General features: G+C 44.7%; 1 protein-coding gene across 1 annotated transcript; it reads left to right on the forward strand.

Moving 5' to 3' along the window:
- Window positions 1-728: 728 nt before the first annotated feature.
- On the forward strand, window positions 729-14,300 carry ubxn2a (UBX domain protein 2A). The gene is made up of 7 exons (XM_056294752.1): window positions 729-801; window positions 1,178-1,240; window positions 1,451-1,568; window positions 6,046-6,155; window positions 6,575-6,712; window positions 10,644-10,805; window positions 12,944-14,300. Exons 2-7 carry the CDS (start codon window positions 1,197-1,199, stop codon window positions 13,125-13,127), a joined length of 756 nt encoding a protein of 251 aa, XP_056150727.1. The 5' UTR covers window positions 729-801; window positions 1,178-1,196; the 3' UTR covers window positions 13,128-14,300.
- The last annotated feature ends 11,241 nt before the right edge of the window (window positions 14,301-25,541 follow it).

Here is a 25,541-nt window from a genome sequence, read left to right on the forward strand (position 1 = left end):
GGATAATGTCATTGGGGATAACCTCAAGACTGATGTATCTTAATTCGCTAATATGATTTCAGCTCCATAACTGCATTTGTGTGCTTGAGTATGTGCGTGTCAGACTTCATCACAGATACAACTGAACCTGGACCATTAGTCTAATATTTATGAGGACTAATATTTATAATGCAGTAGAGCGATAAACTTTGACAATAGACTGTCATATCTGGGTGTAGATATCAAATAATAAAACATAATTGGGCAAAATATTGTTTTGAAAAGCTTAAAGGTATACATTTCACAAGTTTAGAAAATGTTTGCACCCAGCTTTTCTGTAGCCCTGCTTGCTGAACAATGCAAACAGTTACCAATGTAATTACGTGGCAGTCACCTGCTTAACAGCCCTGCATTTTCCTTATGTATTATTTATTTGTTTGTTTGTTTGGTTATTGTTTATTTATTGTTTTGGTTGCTTTGTGTTATCTAATTCCAAGGTAGGGTGCTATTAAAAAGTTCTTTGCATATTAGTTGTTTTTATAGATAGATAGATAGATAGATAGATAGATAGATAGATAGATAGATAGATAGATAGATAGATAGATAGATAGATAGATAGATAGATAGATAGATAGATAGATAGATAGATATGTTTCATGCCGCGCTGCAATATCGCTGAGGTCAGCAGCTTTTCAGCGTCATCACGACACTTGGCGGGAGTTGACGACACTGCTTACGTCACAGTTATTGCTCAGCAGAAGATCGTCAGCCCTCAGCCTTTATCGTCTGCTGTCCAGGACCACCAAGAATACACGCCAACTGGTAAAGCACTAATACTTGGTCGTAACGTCGACACAGGCATGCATAATAGTACCTCTTTGTAATGTGATCGGCTTCTGATGTTGCGGTATACACGCCCCCTTATATAATTTGGTCTGCTTGTCGGGGGGGGGGGTGTGACAGGTTCGCTAGGTTGTTTTTTGAGGATTTTTGCTGGCAGTGCTTTTATTCATATATCGTCGGACCGTGTTGATTCCAATACCGGCGGCGTGTGCATTAAATTGTATTTTAAAGTGAAGGCCTAATAAAGTGAATGTCAAAACGTGTGGTCTTCTGTATGGGGGTTCGATTTGTCCTGTATGTTTGTTTCATACGCAGTCTTTCAAGTGCAGATTTGTCATGTGCGCTGTTTCCCTAGATGGAAAACAAAGAACGTCATGAAAGACGTAGACACTATAGGAAGTGAGCAAGACGAAAGCTGGTGAGTTTTAACTATTAGTATTAGTAAATTTTTTTCAACCTACTCGATGGATTTGATCTGGAAAACGGGAATGTGTTTGGAGGTGTCAAAGCAGTGATAAATTAGCAATACAAATGTTCTCAACATTCTGTGATACGTCTGAATCAGCCTCATGACTTAAACAGATTATGTAATGAAATCGCAAAACACTAAATTGCATGTTTCCTGAAGGGTTAAGGCTGGAGAGCACGGGGGAGAAGAGGAGCCTCCCATGAGGCGTAGTTTCTCTGTGGAGGATCTTCTAGATGAAGTGGAGAAGATCTGCAATGATGCTTCGGGGACAACAAAGGTCAGAGGGGAATAAAACCTATTTCATCTGTTGAGTCAAATCTGTCCAAACTACACTTTGCTTCTGATGCATCAAAAGTCCTTTGAAATGAGAAAATAAACACTGTCTCGGTTGCTTTCAAACCCCGAAACACGCTGCGCCAGAAATTGGTCCACCCCAAGGATGAGGTCTGGCACAAACATTTAACATTTATATTTCTATCATATCCATCCATTATCCAAGCCACTTATTCTAATCAGGGTCGCAGGATGCTGGAGCCTATCCCAGCAGTCATTGGGCGGAAGACGGGGAAACACCCTGGACAAACCGCCAGTCCATCTCAGGACAGACACAGTCACACCTAGGGCCAATTTTAGTATGTCCGATTCACCTGACCTACATATGTTTGGACTCTGGGAGGAAACCGCAACACCCAGAGGAAACCCATGCAGATGAGGGGAGAACATGCAAACTCCATACAGAGGACGACCTGGGCTGACCCCCAAGGTTGGACAACCCTGGGGTTTGAACCCAGGACATTCTTGCTGTGAGGCAACGGTGCTAACCACTGGGCCACCGTACCCTATTTATATCATATTTTATAATTTTGCTTTAATGCAGATCATTACTCTTGAAAAAGATATTACAATATGTTATGTGAATTTCTCTCTAAATGTTTAAAGTGACAATTGAAATTGTATTGCACTTTTTTTTACATTTGGCAATGCTAAATTTTTTAAAATTTTGATTTTAAGATACTTTATTGATCCTTGTAGGGAAATTACACTGCATCTAACCCATTCTAGCTGTGTAGCTAGCAGCATTGGGCAGCCTCCGTGCAGCACCTGGGGACTAACTCCAGTTCGTCTTGCCATGCCCTCGGTCAAGGTTACAGACAGGAGTACTAACCCTAACATGCATGTCTTTTTTGATGGTGGGGGAAACCGGAGCACCCGGAGAAAACCCACCGCAGACACAGGGAGAACATGCAAACTCCACACAGAGGGTGACCTGGGATGACCCTCAAGGTTTGACAACCCCGGGGTTCGAGCCCAGGACCTTTTTGCTGTGAGGTGACAGCACTAACCACTGCGCCACCGTGTGGCCAACTAAATGTGCAAAAACTGAGCAGAAAAACAGAAGGTGCAACTTTTTACAAATGTCGCCCCATACAAACAGCAATACGATAGTGTATGCTGTTATGTGCCAGGAGGATTGCCATGACTTGTACATCAAGGACACCAAATGGACGCTGGCGAAGAGGATGGCTTAACACAGAGGAGCTAACGTGTCAGGCCAGGACTCTGCAGTCTACACCCATCTACAGGCCAGTGGCCACTCTTTCAAGGATGAGGATGTGCATATCCTTGATAGGGAGGAACGCTGGTTTGAATTGCCATCTTACAGTGCTGTGATTGCAGCTATTCCCAGATCCTCTGTGAATAGTACACATAGCCATTGTAGCTCTAATTAACGGTCACGACAGTTTGGGTATGAAACCGATCGTCGGTTTCGGTTGTTATGCAGCTGTGCTGTTTATAAGGGTGGAGATACCTGCAACCGAGACTGAAGAAGTCACTTAGATGAGTGATGAAACGTTTCTCCCACTGAACTTTATGTCCAGATGAACTGATTCAACTTTCTGGAATTGTACTTGTATGTTTGTGAGAACCAATTTGAGTCTTTAACCATGACATTTTGGCCAGTCCTCTCTTCATTAAGGGTTTATTTTAGGGTTAGGATTTGAGTATTCAATTCAAAAAACTTAATTTATCCCTGAGAGGCAATTCCTGAGGCAGGAATAGTAAAAGGACACACAAAAAGGACATACAAGACAATACATGAGAGACAAACAGTTGCCACATGGCAGAGACAGTACAGTACACAGGAGCGACCGTGTAGTAGAGTCAAAAGGTCAAATGTTCAGCGGTAATAATCAATAATATGAGTCTTAAAGTGCGAGAGATTGGTAGCCGGCACAATGACTGTGTGTGTGTATGTGGTGCTGGGACTGTGGCAGACCAGCAGGTGTGGGGGTTAGTCCCAGGCGATAGAGGAAGAGGGGTCAGGGGCAGACTGGGGTTTAGTAGCCGAACAGCCTTATATGAAGGTTTCCTTCCTAGTACACATGGCCACTGTAACTAGTTAATGGTCATGGCAATTTGCATATGGAACCAATCGCCAACTTCTTTTGTTATGCAGCTGTGCTGTATATAAGATTGGGGATGCCCGCAGCCAGCTGAGACTGACGAAGTCACTTAGATTAGTGATGAAATGTTTCTCCCATTTATCTGCATTGGTGTTTGGACCACTCTAAATAACAGGGATCCATTCAATATGAAACAGAATCTTCAGTACTGTTTTGATGCATGCTGTGATTGCACACATCCCCAAATCCTCTGTGAATAGCACACGTGGCCATTGAACTCTAGTTAATGGTCACATCCATATTTGCATATGAAACTGGTTGTTAGTTTAGGTCGTTATGCAGCTGTATTGTTCATAAGGGTTATCCAAAGGGTGGGGATACCTGCAGTCAGTTTAGACTGAAGCGGTCACTCAGATGAATGATGAAACGTATCTGTCAATAAACGCTGTGTCCAGATGGACTGATTCAACTTTCTTTAATCTTCAGTGTTGTTTTGTCAAAAACATGGTTTAAGCTGAGTTTTAGTTGCTGTTTTAGTTGCTATTAACTGTTTTAAAATATCTTTTTTTTGTGTTTGTTTGTTGTTGCCTCCCCCCCTTTTTCTCCTCAATTGAACCTGGCCAATTACCCCACTCCGCTGAGCCGTCCTTGTCGCTGCTCCACCCCCTTAGCCGATCTGGGGAGGGTTGCAGACTACCACATGCCTCCTCCGCTACATGTGGAGTCACCAGCCGCTTCTTTTCACCTGGCAGTGAAGAGTTTCACCAGGGGGACGTAGTGCATGGGAGGATCATGCTATTCCCCCCAGTCCCCCCAAACAGGTGCCGCGACCGACCAGTGGAGGCGCTAGTGCAGCGACCAGGAAACATATCCACATCCGGCTCCCCACCCGCAGACACAGCCAATTGTGTCTATAGGGATGCCCGACCAAGCCGGAGGTAACACGGGGATTCGAACCGGCGATCCCCATATTGATAGGCAATGGAATAGACTGCTACGCTACCTGGATGCCCCCTTAAAATATCTTTTTGTTAACCTCAACAACTTTGCTTCTTCACACTCAGCATTACCTGCTTTATGTTCTGCTGCCATTGCAAAGATTTTGAACTTTTTTGGATTAGCTATTGTTTTAAATATGCCAGCAATTGATAGTATCAAAAACAATACTTGGGAGTGTAGCTTTGGGGTCTTGTCTTTATGCATGCTCAATAATCCAAGCAAGGAAATCACAGGAAGTCAAATCATTTCATCTGGACACAATGTTTACTGGGAGAAACTGACTTCTTCAGTCTCAGCTGACTGTATCCCCACCCTTATAAACAAAACAGTTGCATAACAACAATTGGTTTCATATGCAAATTGGTGTGACCATTAACTAGTGACAGATGTACTCTTAGCCCCCCCCCCCCCCGGTTCAGGAATGGTCGTTCCTCCTCACATAGATGGCCTCTTTGACTCCCTGTTCAAACCAGTGCCCCTCCCTATCAACCATGTGCACATTCTCCTCCTTGAAGGAGTGGCCACTGACCTGTAGATGGGTGTAGACTGTGGAGTCCTGACCTGACATGTTAGCTGTTCTGTGTTGTGCCATCCTCTTGGCCAGCGTCTGTTTAGTTTCCCCAATGTACAAGTCACAGCAATCCTCCTAGCACTTAACAGCGTACGCTATGTGGTTCTGTTTGTGCCGGGGGACCCAATCCTTGAGGTGGACCAATTTCTGGCACAGTGTGTTTTGGGGTTTGAAAGCAACTGAGATGTGGTGTTTGGAAAATATTCATCTCAACTTCCGACACTCCCGCCACATATGGACTGATTTACGCTTAGGCAGCTGTTGTCCTCCTCTTTTCGATCGGCTGGTGCACTGTTTGGATGTCTTCCTGGCTTTCACAAACACCAAGTTAGGATAACCACACTTAACCAGGGCCTGTTTAATGTGGGATTTCTCTCCTTCCCCGGCTGCTGTGTGGGTGGGGACGTTGTCAGTTTGGTGGTACAGTGTCCTGATGACTCCTAGTTTGTGCTCCAGTGGATGATGAGAGTCAAATCTTAAGTACTGCTCAGTGTGTGTAGGTTTACAGTAAACATCAACAACCAAATGTCCCCCATCAACAATTGAAATTTCACAGTGTAAGAAGGCTAACCTGTCATTTTTCTCATCCTCTCTGGTGAACTTGATGTGGTTGTCGATGTCCACTAAGTTAATTTTGTCGGTGAAACGTAGCACATCCTGAGATTTAATTTTAACCCAGATGTCGTCCACAAATCTGAACAAATGGCTCGGTGATGTGTCTGGATAGGACATCAGTGACTTTAGGGACTTGATTTTCAGTTTGGCATCCTTTATTTCAGGTTGCGATGGTGGTGAGGCTGTGGAAGGATGGCTTCACCGTAAACGATGAGGAGTTCCGCAGCTACTCTGTACCGGAGAACCAGGACTTCCTGGAAGCCATAAAACGTGGGTGCGTTGAATTATTCCATCCAGAATTTTCTCCCTTTCTTTTTTTTTTATTTTCTTTTGGAGTATATCGCAACACAACACACACAGACTACAAGGGGTAGGGCCTGCTGTCTTTTTATCTTTTTGGTTCTAAAGTACCGTGGCGTGGCTCAAAATAGCAAAACAAAAAGAGCAAAATCCCTTTTCGCAGCTTCACTGCACATTTAAAACTCCTGTATAACAAACTGTCCAAATATAATTTGCTCAGCTTTTATTATTCAGTGCCACCTGTCCCCATTGGGGTCTGGGGTAAATGGAGTAAGGAAAAAGTCACACCTGAAGACAACACAACCAGATGACGTACAATATACAGAGCACGCCTATCGTTGTTAATCTGTTTTATTTGGTGGACTTTCTCATCTGGCCTTTGACATGTCCCAGGGAACTTCCGGCAGAGTGGGAAAGCAGGGCAGAGGAGGAAGAGCTGGAGATTAATGTGGAGGATTTGACTGAAGAAACATATGTCCCCAAGAAGAAGGCCTTCCACCCCTTCAGTGGCCGAGGGTACCGGCTCGGCAGGTGAGATGGTGTGGCTCATGTCTAACAAGAGCAAATCATTTAAAGACAGAAAAGATCAAGGAAAGATATGTGACTGGATACTAATAATTTGATTTTCTTAAAAACTGCTTATTAATGGTTAAGTGGATTCCCTTCAAGAAGTGTAGTAACGCCTTGAAACATTGTTCCTTTATCGGCTAACATCTAGTATGTTGAGAAATGATGGTAGCAGCAGTGTTAGTGGAAGAAGTTTTATGAGGATATAGGGCCCAAAAGATCAGTTCATTTGTCTTTCTTCAGTTTCATTATTATTTTGTATAGGTTTACATTCTCTAGTTAAGGTTTCAAGTTCAGAACATGGAGTTAAAAGATATTTTGAGTCACAGTCTATTACATCCTCAAATTATATATGGAGATTATACATAATCTAATTTCAAATAATGAGAAGTGGCCACACACACATATGTCTGTCTGTCTATGTGTATCTCTGTAACTGCTAACACACACACACACGTATATATATATATATACATATATATATATATACACAGTGCATCCGGAAAGTATTCACAGCCCTTCACTTTCCCCACATTTTGTTATGTTACAGCCTTATTCCAAAATGGATTAAATTCCTTTTTTTCTCGTCAATCTTCCTACAATACCCCGTAATGACAAAGCGAAAAAGGTTTTGCAGAAATTTTTGCAAATTTATTAAAAATAAAAAACTGAAATATTGCATGTACATACGTAAGTATTCACACCCTTTACTCAGTACTTGGTTGAGGCACCCTTGTTCAGTGATTACAGCCTCAAGTCTTCTTGGGTATGAAGCTACAAGCCCGGCACACCTATATTTGGGGTATTTCTCCCATTCTTCTCTGCAGATCCTCTCAAGCTCTGTAAGGTTAGATGGGGAGCGTCGCTGCACAGCTATTTTCAGGTCTTTCCAGAGATGTTCAATGGGGTTCAAGTCTGGGCTCTGGCTGGGCCACTCAAGGACATTCACAGACTTGTCCCGAAGCCACTCCTTCGTTGTCTTGGCTGTGTGCTTAGGGTCATTGTCATGTTGAAAGGTAAACCTTCGCCCCAGTCTGAGGTCCTGAGCGCTCTGGAGCAGGTTTTCATCAAGGATCTCTCTGTACTTTGCTCCATTCATCTTTCCCTCGATCCTGACTAGTCTCCCAGTTCCTGCCGCTGAAAAACATCCCCACAGCATGACGCTGCCACCACCATGCTTCACTGTAGGGATGGTATTAGCAAGGTGATGAGAGGTGCCTGGTTTCTTCCAGACGTGACGCTTGGCATTCAGGCCAAAGAGTTCAATCTTGGTTTCATCAGACCACAGAATCTTGTTTCTCATGGTCTGAGAGTCCTTTAGGTGCTTTCTGGCAAACTCCAAGCAGGCTGTCATGTGCCTTTTACTGAGCAGAGGCTTCCGCCTGGCCACTCTACCATAAAGGCCTGATTGGTGCAGTGCTGCAGAGATGGTTGTCCTTCTGGAAGGTTCTCCCATCTCCACAGAGGAACGCTGGAGCTCTGTCAGAGTGACCATCGAGTTCTTGGTCACCTCCCTAACCAAGGCCCTTCTCCCCCGATTGCTCAGTTTGGCTGGGCGGCCAGCTCTATGAAGAGTCCTGGTGGATCCAAACTTCTTCCATTTACGAATGATGGGGACCACTGTACTCTTCAGGACCTTCAAAGCTGTAGAAATTTTTTTGTACCCTTCCCCATATCTGTGCCTCGATACAATCCTGTCTCGGAGGTCCACAGACAATTCCTTTGAATTCATGGCTTGGTTTCTGCTCTGACATGCACTGTCAAAAGTGGGACCTTATATAGAGAGTTGTGTGCCTTTCCAAATCATGTCCAATCCATTGAATTTACTAGAGGTGTACTCCAATCAAGATGTAGAAACATCTCAAGGATGATCAGTGGAAACAGGATGAACCTGAGCTCAATTTTGAGTGTCATATATATAGTGTTTTTTTTCCCAAAACCGTCGATGGTGTTGTAAGTGCTCAACTAATGGGGAGCGGAATATCAACACGGATACAGGAAAAAAAGTTCCTGTATCCAGGAACTTTTTTTTTCTTGAACAACTTTTTTCCTGTATCCGTATTGAGATATATATATATTCATATATATATACAATGTTATAAGTGCTCAACTAATGAGGAGCTATAAGTTATAAGTGCTCAACTAATGAGCAGGACACTACTGTTTAGCAGGACGCTACTAATGAGGAGCAGATGAGGTGTTATAAGTGCTCAACTAATGAGGAGCAGAATATCAACACAGATACAGGAAAAAGACAATGCATTAAAACTTTTTTCCTGTATCTGTGTTGATATATATATGTCCATTCCATCCATTATCCAACCCGCTTATCCTGCTCTCAGGGTCTCAGGGATGCTGGAGCCTATCCCAGCAGTCATTGGACAGCAGGTGGGGAGACACCCTGGACAGGCCACCAGGCCATCACATGGTAGTATAGAACTAAAGAAGCAGAAAAGAAATATAAAAAAATATATAAAAATAAGTTAACTAATATTATGAGGATATATAAGAAGTAATACTATAATAAAATATTAGAGAATAATAAAAACAACATTAAAGTATATGGAGTGTATTAAATTGCATAAATTAATCCAGCATAAATTGGCAGAAAAAAAAATCAGTGACCCAGAAACAAACAAAGAGGGACTGATGATGATTATAGTGCCAGAAATCTGTGTTCAATTTTTCATAGAGCAGTAGAAGAAAAGGAAATGATGGAAATTGTAAGCAAATGTAAGAACAAAACTTCTACTGACTGGAATTAAATTGATATAACAATAGTAAAAAAAAGTCATCAATGGAGGGCATCCAGGTGGTGTGGCGGTCTATTCCTTTGCCTACCAACACGGGGATCGCCTGTTTGAATCTCCGCGTTACCTCTGGCTTGGTCGGGCGTCCCTACAGACACAGTTGGCCGTGTCTGCAGGTGGGAAGCCGGATGTGGGTATGTGTCCTGGTTGCTGCCCTAGTGCCTCCTCTGGTCAGTGTGTGTGTGTGTGTGTGTGTGTGTGTGTGTGTGTGTGTGTGTGTGTGTCTGTGCACGTGTGTGTGTGCGTGTGCACGTGTGTGCGTGCATGTGTGTGTGTGTGTATGAGAGAGGGAAAGCTTATTTTGTAAATGTTTTGCCACCAGAATTTTGTCCTTCAAAAAAGGGGATTTGTCTTTGTTAACATAACTATTTTTCAGGCAAAGTTCCTGAGACAGCCAATAGCTTCATGGGTAACTAAACTTTCAAGGATTCAGTTGTTATTTTATTTTCTGGTGGGTATCTTATTTTGGAATTAAAAACTCCCCTGGTAGGAATTCAGTCAATTACTAGATAATTATTCAAAAGTCGTACTCTCATGACACATTCCCCTTTAAAAATGTTCCAAATAATCAACATTACAATTATTACATATTACAATTACAGTTTAACAAAACAGTTGCTCCCATAGTTGTGTGGGTGTGTGTGTGATGGCCTGGCGGTCTGTCCAGTGTGTCTCCCTGCCTGCCCGCCCAATGACTGCTGGGATAGGCTCCAGCATCCCCGCGACCCTGACAGCAGGATAAGCGGTTTGGATAATGGATGGATGGAAACTCTCCTGGTATGAAAATAAGTGTGAAGATAATATTCTGTTGTTTGCCACTAGGTGTCCCTCTAATTTCAAGTATTTTTCAAAATTCAAACATAATTCTGAAAGGGGGAGTTCGGGGCAGGTAGCCTGTAGCATTAATAGCCTAGGCATTTTAAAAGGGTTTGGTTGTGTCTGTAAAGAATATTTGGTGAGTTTGAACTCAGTGGTTCCTTTCTTGCCTGTACGCATGTGTAGCTACTAAGGAAAATGAGATGATATACAGTAGATAAGTGTCCTTCTTACTATATTGTGTTTATTTTCCATGTCCCCTCCTCTAGTGTTGCCCCCAGAGTGGTGGCCAGATCTCCATCTGTACATGAGGATGGAGAATCGCCTCCTATTCCCATGGTAACACTGGACCACACCCTCCCTGTCACCTCCCTACAGATCTGGTTGGCAGATGGCAGGAGACTGGTGCAGAGATTTAACCGATCACATCGGTGCGTACTCTACTGTCAAGGGCTAAAATGAATTCCCATACATCTGATAGCGAGGGCTAAGCCGTCAAGTAATATTTAGGTCAAAAGAGATTCATAACTGTGTTGTGTATAGAATACTTTGTTACTGTTTATTCCTGTTGTCACAAATATGGAGAAGCCACTAGCTTTTTGAAAAGGCTATGAGACAAAGATGGCTTATGGAAGTGGAGAAATTCACAATTAAAGTTCAGAATTCCTGATGTTCTTCTCCACAGCAATTTGAATTACATGGAGTAGGAGCTTCAGCTGCAAATCCCATAATCTCAAGCTTCAATGTAAAGAACTAGCTCAAGGGATAACAAAAGATTTTTATTTCTTTTGGCTGAGTGTAGGACGGATGGGGGTGGGGTGAGGGTGACGTTTTCAATCTCCTTTTTCAGAGATTACAGTGTTTCATCCTGGCGTGGTAGAGTAGGATGGCTGCTATTCCCCATGCCACAGTGCATGGAGCTTGCAGAAAACATAATCTTAGAGGGAGCAGCGGAGAGGATCTATAAAATCCCCAGAGAGGGATTGCGTAACTCAGATGCAGCATTTATATAACAGGGTTAGTATCTGAAGGATAGAGGGCTGAACCCCTCTAACCCTTGTACACTCATGAGCCAAAACATTATGACCATCTGCCTAATATGCTGTTGGTCCTCCATGTGACGCCAGAATGGCGCTGACTTGCCAACACATGGACTCTGCAAGACCCCTGAAGGTGCCCTGTGGTATCTGTCACCAATATATTATCAGCAGATCCTTCAAGTCCTGTAAGTTGCAAGATGGAGCCGCCATGGATCGGACTTGTCAGTCCAGCATACCCCACAGATACTTAATGGGATTGAGATCTGGAGAATTTGGAGGCCAGGGCAACACCTTGAACACTTCATCATGTTCCTCAAACCATTCCTGAACAATGTGTGCAGTGTGGCAGGGCATATTATCCTGCTGAAAGAGGCCACTGCTGTCAGGGAATACCATTGCCATTAAGGGGTATTCCTGGTCTGCAACAATGTTTAGGTAGGTGGCACATGTCAAATTGACATCCACATGAATGGCCAGACCCAGGGTTTCCCAGCAGAACATTGCCCAGAGCATCACACTGCCTCCACTGGCTTGTTGTCCTCCCACAGTGCATCCTGATGTCATCACTTCCCCAGGTAAATGGCGCACACGTACACGGCCATCCACGTGATCTAAAAGAAAACGGGGCTCATCGGGCCAGGGGACGTTCTTCCTCTGCTCTGATGTCCAGTTCCGACGCTCGAGTGCCCATTGTAGGCGCTTTCAGTGGTGGACAGGGGTCATTAGGGGCAATCTGACCGGTCGGTCTGCGGCTACACAGCCCCATCCATACACAGCAGGGTATGATTCACTGTGTGCTTTGACAAATTCCTCCCTTAACGACCCTTAAAATTTTCTGTGACTTGTGCCACAATAGACCTTTTTCTTCAGTTGGACCAGACGGGATAGCCTTCATTGCCCTAGCGCCTTGGGCGCCCAACACCCTGTCGCTGGTTTGTGGTTTGTCCCTCCTTGGACACTGTCGGACTACTCCCCACTGCAGACCAGGAGCACCCCATAAGCCTTGCATTGCAGAGATGCTCTGACCCAGTCATCTGGCCATAACAATTTGGCCCAAGTCAAAGTCGCTCAGGTCTTTACTCCTGCCCATTTCTCCTGCATCCCACACGTTGACTACGAGAACTGATTGTTCACTTACCATCTAATCTACCCAGAACTTGACATGTGTCCTTGTTTGGAGTATTATTTGGTTAACCTGTGAGTGGTCATAATGTTTTGGCTCATCAGTGTACCTGTCATATTGTAGGTAATAATGAATGATGTTGCCAATATATCGGTTTTTAGAGGAATTGCGTGTAGTTGACAGAGAATGGAGTATTTAGGTTTTAGAATGCTTTCCATTTCTTTTGAAATGTAACAGATGGGAAACTGTCTCTCTATCTGCCTTTATTGGTATCAATATGTGATGATATGACTTATTAACTCACACGTTACGGACGTCCACATTCTTCGAACATCCCTGTGTGTAAATATTTTTCACCTTTACAACTACGTTCCTTCTGTCTTTCCTTTTCCTGTGTATGCATTAGGATCAGCGATGTTCAAGATTTTGTGGCACGCTGCCAAAGGGCCTGTCCACCATTTATCCTGACGACATCTCTTCCCTTCCGAGAGCTCAGTGATGAAGAACTAAGTCTTGAGGAGGCGGACTTGGCCAATGCCGTCATTGTGCAAAGACCCTTGAACACACAGGCTCCCTTTGGCCACTCATGACCAAAGGGCCCCTTCATTTAAATGGCAAACTCCTTTGCCCCAGCGGACCCTCAAACCCCGCCCCCACCTCCAAACACCTTTTTCCCCTGTAATGCTGCTTCCCTGATTTAAAAAGGCATGCTATATTTGAGGCAATACTGTCAAAACGTATGTCTTTATTCACACCTAAATAGGATTATCTACCCAAGTACTGGCAAGTCATAACTACACGCTTGTTTAGTTTTGTGCATCTTCACCTTCACAGATGCTGCTGGATGCCGCTGATGTCCTATTGTCACTGCTGGCTTTGTGAGGACAATGTTAACCTGCAGACACACTTCCACAAATGGAAAGATTTTAAAGGCAAATCAACTCTGTTCCATACAAATGGACTTCCAATGTGTTTAACTATCTTATTGCCTGGCCTGTCAAATACTACATCTGCTCGTCATCCACCTTCTTGCTCTTCATGGTTCAGTCCTTTGCAGACTGTGCACTGATTGGTATGGACTCATTAACAGTGCAAACAAGGGGCTCTAATGGATGAGTTTGAAACAAAAGTTTCTAATTTAGTAAATTAATATTGCTGGGCAATATGAAAAATATGAGGTTCATAGGGGATTTTACATGATATCAATATATATCACAATATCTGCTTACACATACAAAAATACCATGTTTTAGAACCTAACTGAGGTTCATCACATTGAACTGTTTGGCAATATAAAGTATAATATCAAACAAAACAAAAAATTCAAATAATACTCCCTCAAATAATTCTGACCTCATTTTGTGAGAAATTTTAGGTAGCAGAGTCTCATTATTGATTTAGACAAAAAACATGTATCATGATATAACCATATCCGCATTTCATCCTAACACAATACATTTGAAAGATATATGACAACACTGAATTACTGCAAAGCCCTGACTGAAAATGATCATTGTGTATGATGTCTTGCATATCATAACAGTTGCCTGCATCACTGAGCTGAGGCAAAGGTGAGATGACAGCTTGTTATTAATGTTAATGTTTGGCCTGACTGTTCAGACTTTTTGTCATTTATCAGCATTTTGTGAACACTTGCCTTCACTTAAAGGGGACATAATTTCAAACACACATTGTCTTATTTAATCTGCATCTTCTTAAGACATGGCATTCAACAATCCACGATTAAAATATTCTCAAAAACCTATATGCATCGCTTCAGTTTATGCAATGCCTCTTTTGCCGTCATGGATCGCACAAGGACCCAGAGAAAGGAGAGAGGGAGCAGCAAAAGAATTCAAAGGATACTTTTGTCATTCCAGAACATGTTTTACATGAAAGGGAACGAAATGAGGCACTCAGGTCCCAGTGCAGGTAATAGCAATAATAAAACCTAAGAAAAAGCACACAATAAAACACAAAAAAATGTAAAATATTAATAAATAAAAATGTAAATATAAGTGTACAGTGAGAAGAGTGTGATGCTAAGAATGTGACATCGAAAAGATAAGGTGGCCAAGTGGGTGCACAGTGCAGCAATTCCCTAATATGACAATATAATAATAGTAACAGCAGCAGCAGTTGTTCAGTTCTGGCCCTGATGCTGTGTAACCTCCTGCTTGATGGGAGGGGGGTAAACAGTCCATTTGCAGGGTGGGTAGAGTCCCGAATGATGCAGGAGGCCTTTTTCCTGCACCTGCTTATATAAATGCCACCGATGGTGGGTAGACTGCAGACAGTGATCTTCTGTGCAGTCTTTACTCTCGCTGCAATGACTGTCTGCAGCAGAGCAGTTACCGTATCACACGGTGGTGCAGGAAGTGAGGATGCTCTTCACCACACACTTGTAGACGGAAGTGAGGACCGACATGCCAAGGCCAGCGCTCTTCAGCCTCCTCAAAAAAGTAGAGGCGTAGGTGCGCCTTCTTCACTATGCTGGTTGTGTTGACGCTCCAAGTGAGGTTTATCTGTAATGTGCACCCCCAGGGATTTAAAACGGGACCATCTCGACACCTGCTACTCTGATATAAAGGGGAGGGGGAGGTGCGGTGTTGGTATTTGAGCAACATTTAACATTAGCATTTGTTTATTGTCGCTGCAAAGCAGGCAGATATTATTGCTTTCACCTCATTGTTGGCCCGTTGAAATATCCTCTTGCTCTGGAAATCTGCCATGCCCCCCTCCTTCGCCCCCTGGCTTAGTGATGTTGTGCTTTATCTTGAGCTTGAAAAAATACAAATACACAATCAGGGGTCTACGGACAAATCCTCTATCTGGCAACTCTTCATAATTTACTTTGACAAGCTTAGAAGTTTAGCTTCAGGCAATGCCACATAATTCTATTATCTCCTTGCATACAAGGAGATAATACCTCTACCTAGGCACCAAAATCATCATTTTGGTTACCTTCATTTGAGGACTGTAATAATGTATGCTAAGGCTGACATGTAAATCTACCACACTATTGTGACCCTTCGTTCTTTTTCTTTTTTACTTTCTAGGGGTGGGAGGTGTAAAAAACTCAAAACAAGAATCATTGTACAACTGTTTTTATGTTGTATGTATCTGAACCATTTGTTTAATGAAAAGATGTTAAAAATTTGCATTTATTGGCCCCTGTATTACAAAAACAAGGGACCGGTGGTGTAAACTCTTATTATACTGATTCTACACTTGTGGCCTTTTCACTAGAGCACACAAATAGATTCTTTGGCTGCAACATAAATTTAAGATGGGGTAGAAAAAAAGGGGGGGTTTCACGCAAATGGGGTGAAACAGGGTTTAATCTGTGTTTTTGTAGACCACATGTCTGTGTGGCTGAGTGTGTGCCCACGTGTGTTTGAGTGTTTGCGCGCGCATGTGTGCAATTTCGCGTGTGCATAGGGTCAGTTTTGCATCCCATAGCTCTCTGCCTGGCGTCAGGAAGAAGGAGAACACCATTATACATCTTGAATATTTAAAGCAAAAGAAAAGACAGAACGTAGGACAAGAGACGGGATGTCTTAACTGAGGGCTCAAGAAGAAGAAGAAAGGTGAGATTTGATGGTCGAGACTGGAGATGAAGCTCTCCCAGTACCATAAGGGTCTTAAACAGCACAACACCCTGTATCAGATTAGGCTGTCCCGGACTATCATCTCAATATAATGGCTCTTGGGATTACTCGGCCCACAGCCAGAGGGGGGAGGGGGTCTGGCCAAGTAGTAAAAGAGGACACATTTCCTCTCTGCTACATATTTAATAAGGCTAAGCATGCAGGGAATTACTTTTCCTTAAACTCCCACATTTCCTTTCAGAATAGCCCCTTTTTACTCGCACCGCACAATCCACCTTTCATCATGCACATTCCTCTTCACGCATTATCTGAAACATACCCATTTTAATGCAGGTCATGCTCCCGACTCTTGTGGCGGTATCCTTTTTTACCCCATTGTCAATAATGTGGTCAGTGAGAGTAGTTGAATGTTTTGAATTTGTAGAGAAGCCGGGGCTTAGCCATCCAGGACTCAATGGCATATTGGTTGGCCAGCTCCCAGACGGGTCTCAAGCATCTCTCTGTAAATGCGGTGCTGCTTACATGTGACAGCGTGGCTCCTATGTGGAGCAAGAAAAGGTCACAGAAAGCGACAAGAGTCAGTGTATATTAAAGATTCTGGTAAATTCGTTGATTTAGAGTAGCCTCATAAAGATGGGATGGTGTCTTAAAGGTGCCATATTGCAGTTTTTCCACAAACAAACAGAAAGCTTTATCAATATGCTGGCCACTTTTAACGCACGTTTCATTTTATCACCAAAAAAATAAAAAATAAAATAAAATAAAAATCAACATCAGGGGTGTTATTGGTTGATATGTCAACCACGTGCCCCGGAAGTGAAAACGGTTACAACTACTCAACCTCACGGTTTGGGATTCATTGACACCTTTGCAATAAACTGGTGTGGTGGCAGCGTTTACCGGACATCTGTTTCAGCGCAAAAACATATTACACTCCAAGTTCTTTCAAGAGAGTCACTCTGTGGAGCTATTCTGCCATCAGAACGCGACTGGTAAGTGAGCAATTTGGTGATTACAGACACAGCCCCAGAGCAGTGGTGCTTAACTAAAATTGAGACTATGAACTGATTCGAGAACTGGCGTCTTTTATATACACTGTCACTTGACCACAAGTAGGTTTCGTGCACTGCACAGGGAACTTGACCAAGGGTTCAATCCCCAGTTCAAGGGTAGTGATGGCACTGTGGACCCCTTTCAGGCCAGGTTGAACCTTGACCCTGTCCAACCCCCACAACGCAAGGGTAGGATCCCACAGTACTACCAGGGTCAGCTACAAGAACTCCAGGCACAGTTTGACATGTTTAAGGGGATGGGTGTCTTCAGGAGGCCTGAGGATGTTGCCGTCTACATGGAATACGTCAATCTTTAGTTACTCGTCAAAAAGCCTGGAGCTGGCTTTCGCCTTGTCATGGCATTCACAGATGTTGGCTGATACAGTAAGCCTCAATCCTCCCTGATTCTTGACATCGACTCCACCCTGCGCCCGATAACTCAGTGAAAATATAACATCTCTGCAGACCTCACCAAAGCCTTTCACCAGATTCTCCTGTCCAGAGACTCATGGCAGTACTGTGGGGTTGTCACACCATTTAAGGATGTTCGTGTGTATGTACAGATTGCTGAGAGTCTGAGACAGCACTGGACGAGATGACATGCAGGGTGTTTGGGGAATTTTTTGTGTTAGGCCACATAGTCAAATTAGCGGATGACTTGTACTGCGGAGCACTCTTGAGGGCCTGCTAGATGTCTGGAGAGGGGTTCTCTTTGCCTTACAGCATTGTGGTCTGAACATTTCTGCCACTAAGACCACCAGAACGCCTGTACAGTCCTCCATATTAGGCTGGGTGTGGCATCAAGGAACCATCCAAGCCAGCCCTCACCGTGTGTCTGCTCTGGCCACGTGCCCCCCTCCAAAGACCGTGACTGGACTGCATTCGTTCATTGGTGCATACAAGGCCCGCATACTCAAAAATTGTGTTACCATGCTTGCCCCACTCGATGATGTGGTTGCTGGACGCGACTCAAAGGATGTAATCAAGTGGTCAGATGAGCTGCTGTGTGCCCTCAGTTATGCTGAAAAGTCCTTGTCCTCATCTCATGCCATTACATTACCACAGCCTGCTGATCAGCTATGGATTGTTACTGATGGTGCTTTCAGGGAGGCAGACCTGGGCACTACGTTGTACATCACCTGTAAGGACATGGTAAAAGTTGCAGGCAACTTCAGTGCAAAGTTGCGCAAGAACCAGACTTCCTGGCTGCCCTTTGAGATTAAGGCCTTGTCCATAGCGGCAGCATTGAAACACTTTGGTTCTTGGATAATTCAGTCCTCTCAGATGACTTGTGTATTAACAGAGAGCAAACCTTGTGCCCACTGTCCTGACCTTTGAGAAGCTGTGTAGGCGGGAATTTTCAGCAAGCGCTTGGGTCACCTCTTTCCTTTCCACGGCTAGCTGGTTTCAGGTGCTGATTCATATGGCAGGGGTAGCTATCCTACCATCTAATTTTACCAGCCACAATGCACCAGAGTGTGGAAGCCCTACCTGCCAGATATGTACCTTTTATCTGTAATGCCACTGAATCGCTTGTGTGCCAGGTTACTGCTGAAGACATTATTTGTGGGTCCCAGAAGATGCCCTTTACCAACAGGTCAGCGTGGCTGCGATACAGTCAGAGTGATCTGATCTCAGATGGACCTGTGCTAATCTCCATCAGAGTACACACTCATCCAAAAAAACTGACTAATATTCGCGATATGAAGCGCTACCTGAATGTCACCACATTGTCAAGGGATGGCCTCCTTGTTGTTCGTTATTGGCACACCCCTCTTGCAGCCTTGACCAACTGTATTGTGGTGCCTAGATCCGTCCTTGATGGTCTACTTATCCATGTCAAACTTGACCACCCTACTACCAAGTAAATACCTTGAACTCTTTGTGATGTTCCTCAAACCATTCCTGAACAATTTTTGCAGTGTGGCAGGGTATATTATCTTGCTGAAATAGGCCACTGCCATCAGGGAATACCATTGCCATGAAGGGGTGTACCTGGTCTGCAACAATGTTTAGGTAGGTGGTACGTGTCAAAGTAACAACCACATGAATGCCAGGACCCAAGCAAAACATTGCCCAGAGCATCACACTGCCTCTGCTGGCTTGCCTTCTTCCCATAGTGCATCCTGGTGCCATTCCTTCCCTAGTTAAACAATGCACATGCCCCCAGCCATCCACATGATGTAAAAGAAAACGTCATTCATCAGACCAGACCACCTTCTTCCATTGCTCAGTGGTCCAGTTCTGATGCCAATGTGTCCATTGAAGGTGCTTTCGGCAGTGGACAGGGGTCATCGTGAGCCCTCTGACTGGTCTGTGGCTACGCAGCCCCATACAAGCAAGTTGTAACGCACTATGTGCTCTGACACCTGTCTGTCATAGCCAGCATTAACTTTTTCCTCAGTTTGAGCTACAGTAGCTCTTCTGTGGGATCAGACCAGACTGGCTAGCCTCCACTCCCCACACACATCAGTGAGCCTTGGGCACTAATGACCCTGTCGCTGGTTCCCCAGTTGTCCTTCCTTGGACCACTTTTGGTAGATACTGACCACTGCATACCGGGAGCACCTCACAAGACCTGTCGTTTTGGAGATGCTCTGACCCCGTTGTCTAGCCATCACAATTTGGCCCTTGTCAAAGTCGCTCAGATCCTTATGCTTGCCCATTTTCCCTGCTTCCAACACACCAACTTCAAGAACTGACTGCTCACTTGCTGCTTAATATATCTGAACCCATGACAAGTGCCACTGTAACGAGATAATCAAAGTTAATCACTTACCTCTCAGTGGTTTTAATGTTTTGGCTGATCTGTGTATGTTTACTGTTGTGCACACCAAAACAAATTCCAAATCAACTGTTAAGTTGATATGGCAATAAATTGACTCTTGAATCTTGAATCAATTGCTGTCATTAGTGTGCAGCTATAAGGAAAGCCCCTGCATTCATGTGCGACCACTCTACAAGTGACCTACCTGAAGTTGTCGGTTCCACTTTTGCAGCTGATATGTTCAGGCATGACTGTCAGTTCATTCTTGTTGTCCGTGAATGCGTCATTTACAATGTAAATCACGTTGGACTGGCATGGTTTCATTCAGTGTCAGCGCTACGGGGGGGGGGGGAGTTGTGCCACCCCGCCAATTACCCAGTGATGATGTGAAAATTAGTACTTAAACATCATGTAAAAATTAAAATTAATTAATGCACATAGCACATTTAAATACATAATCAATAATAATAATAATAATAATCAATGAAATAAAATGCTTAAATTCGTGATTGTGGAGGAGCGGGGTTAGCAGGACACCGGAGCGGAACATCAGTGTGTGATTTTGTCCATTCAGGTGGTAATTGCGTGTGACACACAGGAAAGGGATACTTTAAAAACGTGGCAAAATCGACTGAGCTAGCTAGCTAACTGTAAAATCATGATGGATATAATAAAATGGCTTTCTCGTGGTCCAAACAACAAGTCTACACCAGCAGAAAGAGAAAGGACAGATGCTGCAACGACACCCGAGAAAACAGTTGGGGCCGAGGCGCGTGCAACAAGCGAAGACAGTGTCGTTAACACCTCAGCGCCCACTGTTGGTCAAGCGGAGCCGCTGCCACCGGAGCCTGTCAACCACCCCCTCCTCCTCCATTCCCATCGGCTGCTTCTGCTGCTCTGCCGCCGGGACTGTTGCCAGCGCAGGCCCCTGATGATCTTGGCAATGACAAACCGAACCAAGTCATTTTAGACCGTTACCCAGTCCGTTTGTACAAGGGTAGCATATCAGTGTGTTGTTGTAGTGGGCTGTTTGCTGCGAGTAAGCTCACGCGATCTGCTTGTAGCGTCTGTGCGCGAATGGAAAACAACGGGGGAAAAGAGCAGAGCACAAGCAAGGATTCTAAGCGCACATCCGAAGGTTAATTTAGCAAATAATTAATAAAAAAAATTCACAATCGAAGAATATTCAAATATAGAATGTAAATTTGACAGCCCTAATGCTCATGCCCCCCCGTGAAAACCGTAGGCCCGGCCGTCAGATTTGTTCTGGCGCCGACACTGGTTTCATTCCAGTAGCACTCACCTTGTAGCCAAGAAACTCGATTGTGTCGGTGCAGAAGACACATTTCTCTCTGTTCAACGTCATGTTGTACTTTGCAGAACACTTCTTTCAGTCTTTCATCGTGTTCTTCTTGATCCTTTCTGCGGACTGTGATATTGTCAAGGTAGTGTGGCGTCCCCTTCAGGCCAGTCAGCACGATGTCCATGATTTTCTGAAAAGCACTTGGCGCAGACGCTAATCCGAGGGGTACGCGTTTGTACTGGAACACGCCCTCATGCATGATGAATGCGGCGATGTGGCGAGACTCAGGGGCCAGCGGAACTTGGGTGATATCCACTTCTCATGTTTAATTTGGAGAAAACCGAGGCTCCGGCAAACTCAGTGATCAGCTTGTCGATCGAAGGAAGTGGGTGTCTTCCCACTATGCTTGCCTTGTTGACTTCTCGTAAGTCACAGTAAGTACGAATCTCTCCTAATTTCTTCCTGGAAACTGTAATGTTCGAAACCCATTCTGGCGCGTCGACTGGTTCGATTATGTCCTCTTGTTGCAGTCGTCTCAGGTCTGCTGCTACTTCTTCCCTGACAGACAACAGAAGTCATCTCAGCGGTTGCACCACGGGCCAGGCATCTTCTCTCACTCTGGGTGCATGTTCAAAACCTCTAATACAGCCTAGACCAGTGAAGAGCTGTGCATATTCTTTTACACACTCTGGTTCTGATTTTGTTGCAATCTGAAGAGCAGGCTGTGTGGGTGCAATGGTTGGGTTTCCTTGGACCAAGTGAAAGCTCAGTGCCTGTAAGAGAGGTCGTCCCATCAGACAATCACCATTACATGCAACATACAGCTTAGCTTGGACTGTTTTGCCTTTGTGAGACACTGGCACAACTATGTATCCATCAACAGGCACACTAGATCCATCATACTGACTGATTTTAGCATCCAGTGGCTGTAGGGGAAACTTCTGTGCTAGCTTTGCATAGTAAACATCTGAGTTCAGCAAAGACACCTGGGCTCCAGTGTCAGTGTCATTTTTACCTGTATGCCACCAACAATGCACTGATGAGAGAAAGCGTCCTCTGGGTTTTTCATGTGAAGACCGTGTACTTTGTATACTTGCATTACAGTGTTAACTTCCCCATCTTCATCGCCATCCTGCTCCTCCTCTGTATTCTCTGTCACAGCTCTGACAGCTGAGTTTGAAGCATTAGCTGAACGGCACACTCTACTGAAATGTCCAAACTTTTTACAGCTGTTATACCTTTTTCCCTGAGCTGGGCAATTTTCATCTCTTGACTTATGGCCCAATAATCCAGTTATTACATTTCACTTCATTTGAGCCATTTCCTCGCTCTGTCTGAGACTGTCTTCGGTTTTTCCATTGTGAATTACCCCTACGATTTTGTGAGTAATCGACTCTCTGCGCATCAGCTTTTTTACTAGCCTGTGCTGCCGCTTCCCCCTGCAGGCCTTTCACTTCCTCTCTCGTAGCTGCCATGCTAGTTGCTATGACAACAGCTTTAGCCAGGGTAATGTCCCCCTCGTTAAGCAAACGTTCCCTCAACTTGTTGCTTGTAGTCTTGTTTATCAACTGATCTGTTATCAACTGCTCTGTAAGCTCTCCCCATTCACAAGTACTTGCTAGCTGCCTTAACTCTGCTACATACATTGCTGCAGACTCTCCCTGCAGTTGTGCCCGTCTGTAGTATTTAGTCCGTTCAATAGTGACGTTTACTTTGGGCAGAAAATGCGCATCCAGGCGCGCTATGATCGCACGCTCCATTTCAGTAACTTCAACATCACCTGGTAGCGTAGCAAATATGCGTCGCCCTTCGGTCCCCAAACAATGGAGAATGATCGCCAAATGTTGCTCCTTCGGGACCTTGGTTAATCCAGTAGCTAGCAGGTAAGTTTCAAAGTGCTTTTCCCCCCATATTTTCCATTGTAGAGGAGGGTCGCCTGGCGCGGCCAGAAGGGGCTGGATCGGTGCCAAAATGCGGACGCACTCATTTCTACAGCGGGCCCGGTAGCTAGCTCTTCTAGCTCGGCCGCTTGCTCCGGCTGTAATGCCTCTACGTCTGCTTCGTCAGTGTCAGACGTCAACGTTCAGTTCGAAAAATCCTCATCGCCACATGTAGGAGCGTGTCTTCTTAACCATAATAACAGAACTTGTTGCGCCGTTTAACGAAGTTTAATGAAAGAATAAACGTTACAAGTGATGCAGTCGTGGCTGTCAGCTAGGCATGCTATCAGAACGAACCTAACCGTCTCAGTCCGGATGTTAACGTAAACTACCTAAAACAACGAACACTGGTAGTTGTAGTTGTAATATTTGCTAGTAATACTTGATTTGCTAATGTCCCTTACGGCTTTCCGTAGCGCCACAACAAAGTCACGTGATGTACGTAACAACGTCAGTTGGAATCCGGTCGGTGAATAAACACCCAGCACGAGAGAAGTCGTCCTTGCTTTATTAATGTTATAAGTTAACATAGCCAGAGGGCACAGATCATTACATGGTGTCAGAGTAGCGGAGTTTAAATACCCAATATGGATTCGTACGGCGTTCCAGCTCCACGGATGGACTGGGAATCGGCGAACTTACCTGAAGCATGGAGACGATTTCGACAAACAACGGAGCTAATGTTCACGGGCCCCCTGCGCGGGAAGAATGAAGAGGAGAAATGCAGCTACCTCCTGCTCTGGATAGGGGAAAAAGGGCGCGATGTGCACAACACTTGGACACTCAGCGGAGAACAAGCCAAGAAGCTAGAAACGTACTACGATAAGTACACTGAGTACATCACCCCCAAAGCAAACCCGATTTATGCCAGATATAAATTTCATGAAAAGATGCAGGGAGAGAGTGAATCCTTCGAACGATTTGTAACTGAGCTAAAGCTCCTAGTCAAAGACTGTGGCTACCCAAATGCCGACGAGATGGTCAGGGACCGCATCGTGTTTGCCACCAACTCACCCAGAGTGAGAGAAAAGCTACTTAGCCAGGGAGCTGAGCTAACGCTAGAAAAGGCCATAGATGTAGCCCGCTCACACGAGCTAGCAAAGCAACAGCTAACGTTTATGGGCCAGGGCAGCACACATGAAACGGTGCACGCAATAGGCAGAAAGACTTACAAACCGAACGCACCCAAAGCAGCTAACGCTAACTTCAGACAAAGGGACGTTAGCACCGCCGCCAGGGCGTGTAGCTATTGTGGAGGGCTACACGGCGCTAAAGCCACTTGCCCAGCTAAGGGTAAACAATGCATTAAATGCAAGAAGCTCAATCATTTTGCTAAAGTATGCAAGTCTAGCTCCCAGGGACAGACAAAGTACTACCGCGGCACAGTACATGCCGTCGGAGAGAACCCAGAAGAGTACACCACTGACAGAGAGCAGGAAGAACTGTACTTCGACAACATTACAGTGGAGAGCACCGCTGTGGGAGAACAGACAGAGCTGTACATAGACTGCATCTCAATAGAGAACAACGGAAAAAGCAACGAGCAGGCTTACGTAGAGGTTGGAATTGGCACACCTCCACAGAAGGTAAAGTTTAAACTAGACACTGGGGCACAGGCCAATACTATTCCCACCAACCTGTTCCAGGCGCTGTTCAAAAATGTGACACTGAAACCAGCAATACACAGACTCACTGAATATGGAGGAGGCGCGCTGAGCGTGAAAGGCACATGCAAACTCAAATGTAAGTACAGAGACAATGCAATTATGCTGGACTTTTACGTCATTGACACAAACGCCCCACCAGTCATGGCAATGAAAACATGCCGTGACCTAAACTTGGTAAAAATAGTGATGGCTGTGAGCGAGGAAAACAATGTCACATCACAGAGCATAATGGATGAGTATGCAGATGTTTTCCAAGGAATAGGAGAGTTCCCAGGCGAGTGCACCTTCCGCGTCACACCAGATGCAACGCCGGTCGTCTGCCCGCCACGCAGAATCCCCATCGCCCTACGCAGCAAACTGAGGGACGAGCTTGACAGCATGGAGAAAGGCGGCATAATCTGTAAGGTAACAGAACCCACAGAATGGGTGAACGCACTCGTTATTGTTGAGAAGCCAAAGACAGGCAAACTTAGAGTGTGTTTAGACCCCAGAGCTCTTAACAAAGTGATACAACGACCTCACTACCCCCTCCCCACGCTGGAGGACGCCACCACAAAGCTCGCTGGAGCTGAGTACTTTAGCGTGTTAGACGCGCGGTCAGGCTATTGGGCCATCAAACTGAGCACTGAATCCTCAATGTTGACGACATTTAACACAGTGTTTG

Source organism: Lampris incognitus, chromosome 15 (assembly GCF_029633865.1).
Source record: "Lampris incognitus isolate fLamInc1 chromosome 15, fLamInc1.hap2, whole genome shotgun sequence".
NCBI classification, from domain to species: domain Eukaryota; kingdom Metazoa; phylum Chordata; class Actinopteri; order Lampriformes; family Lampridae; genus Lampris; species Lampris incognitus.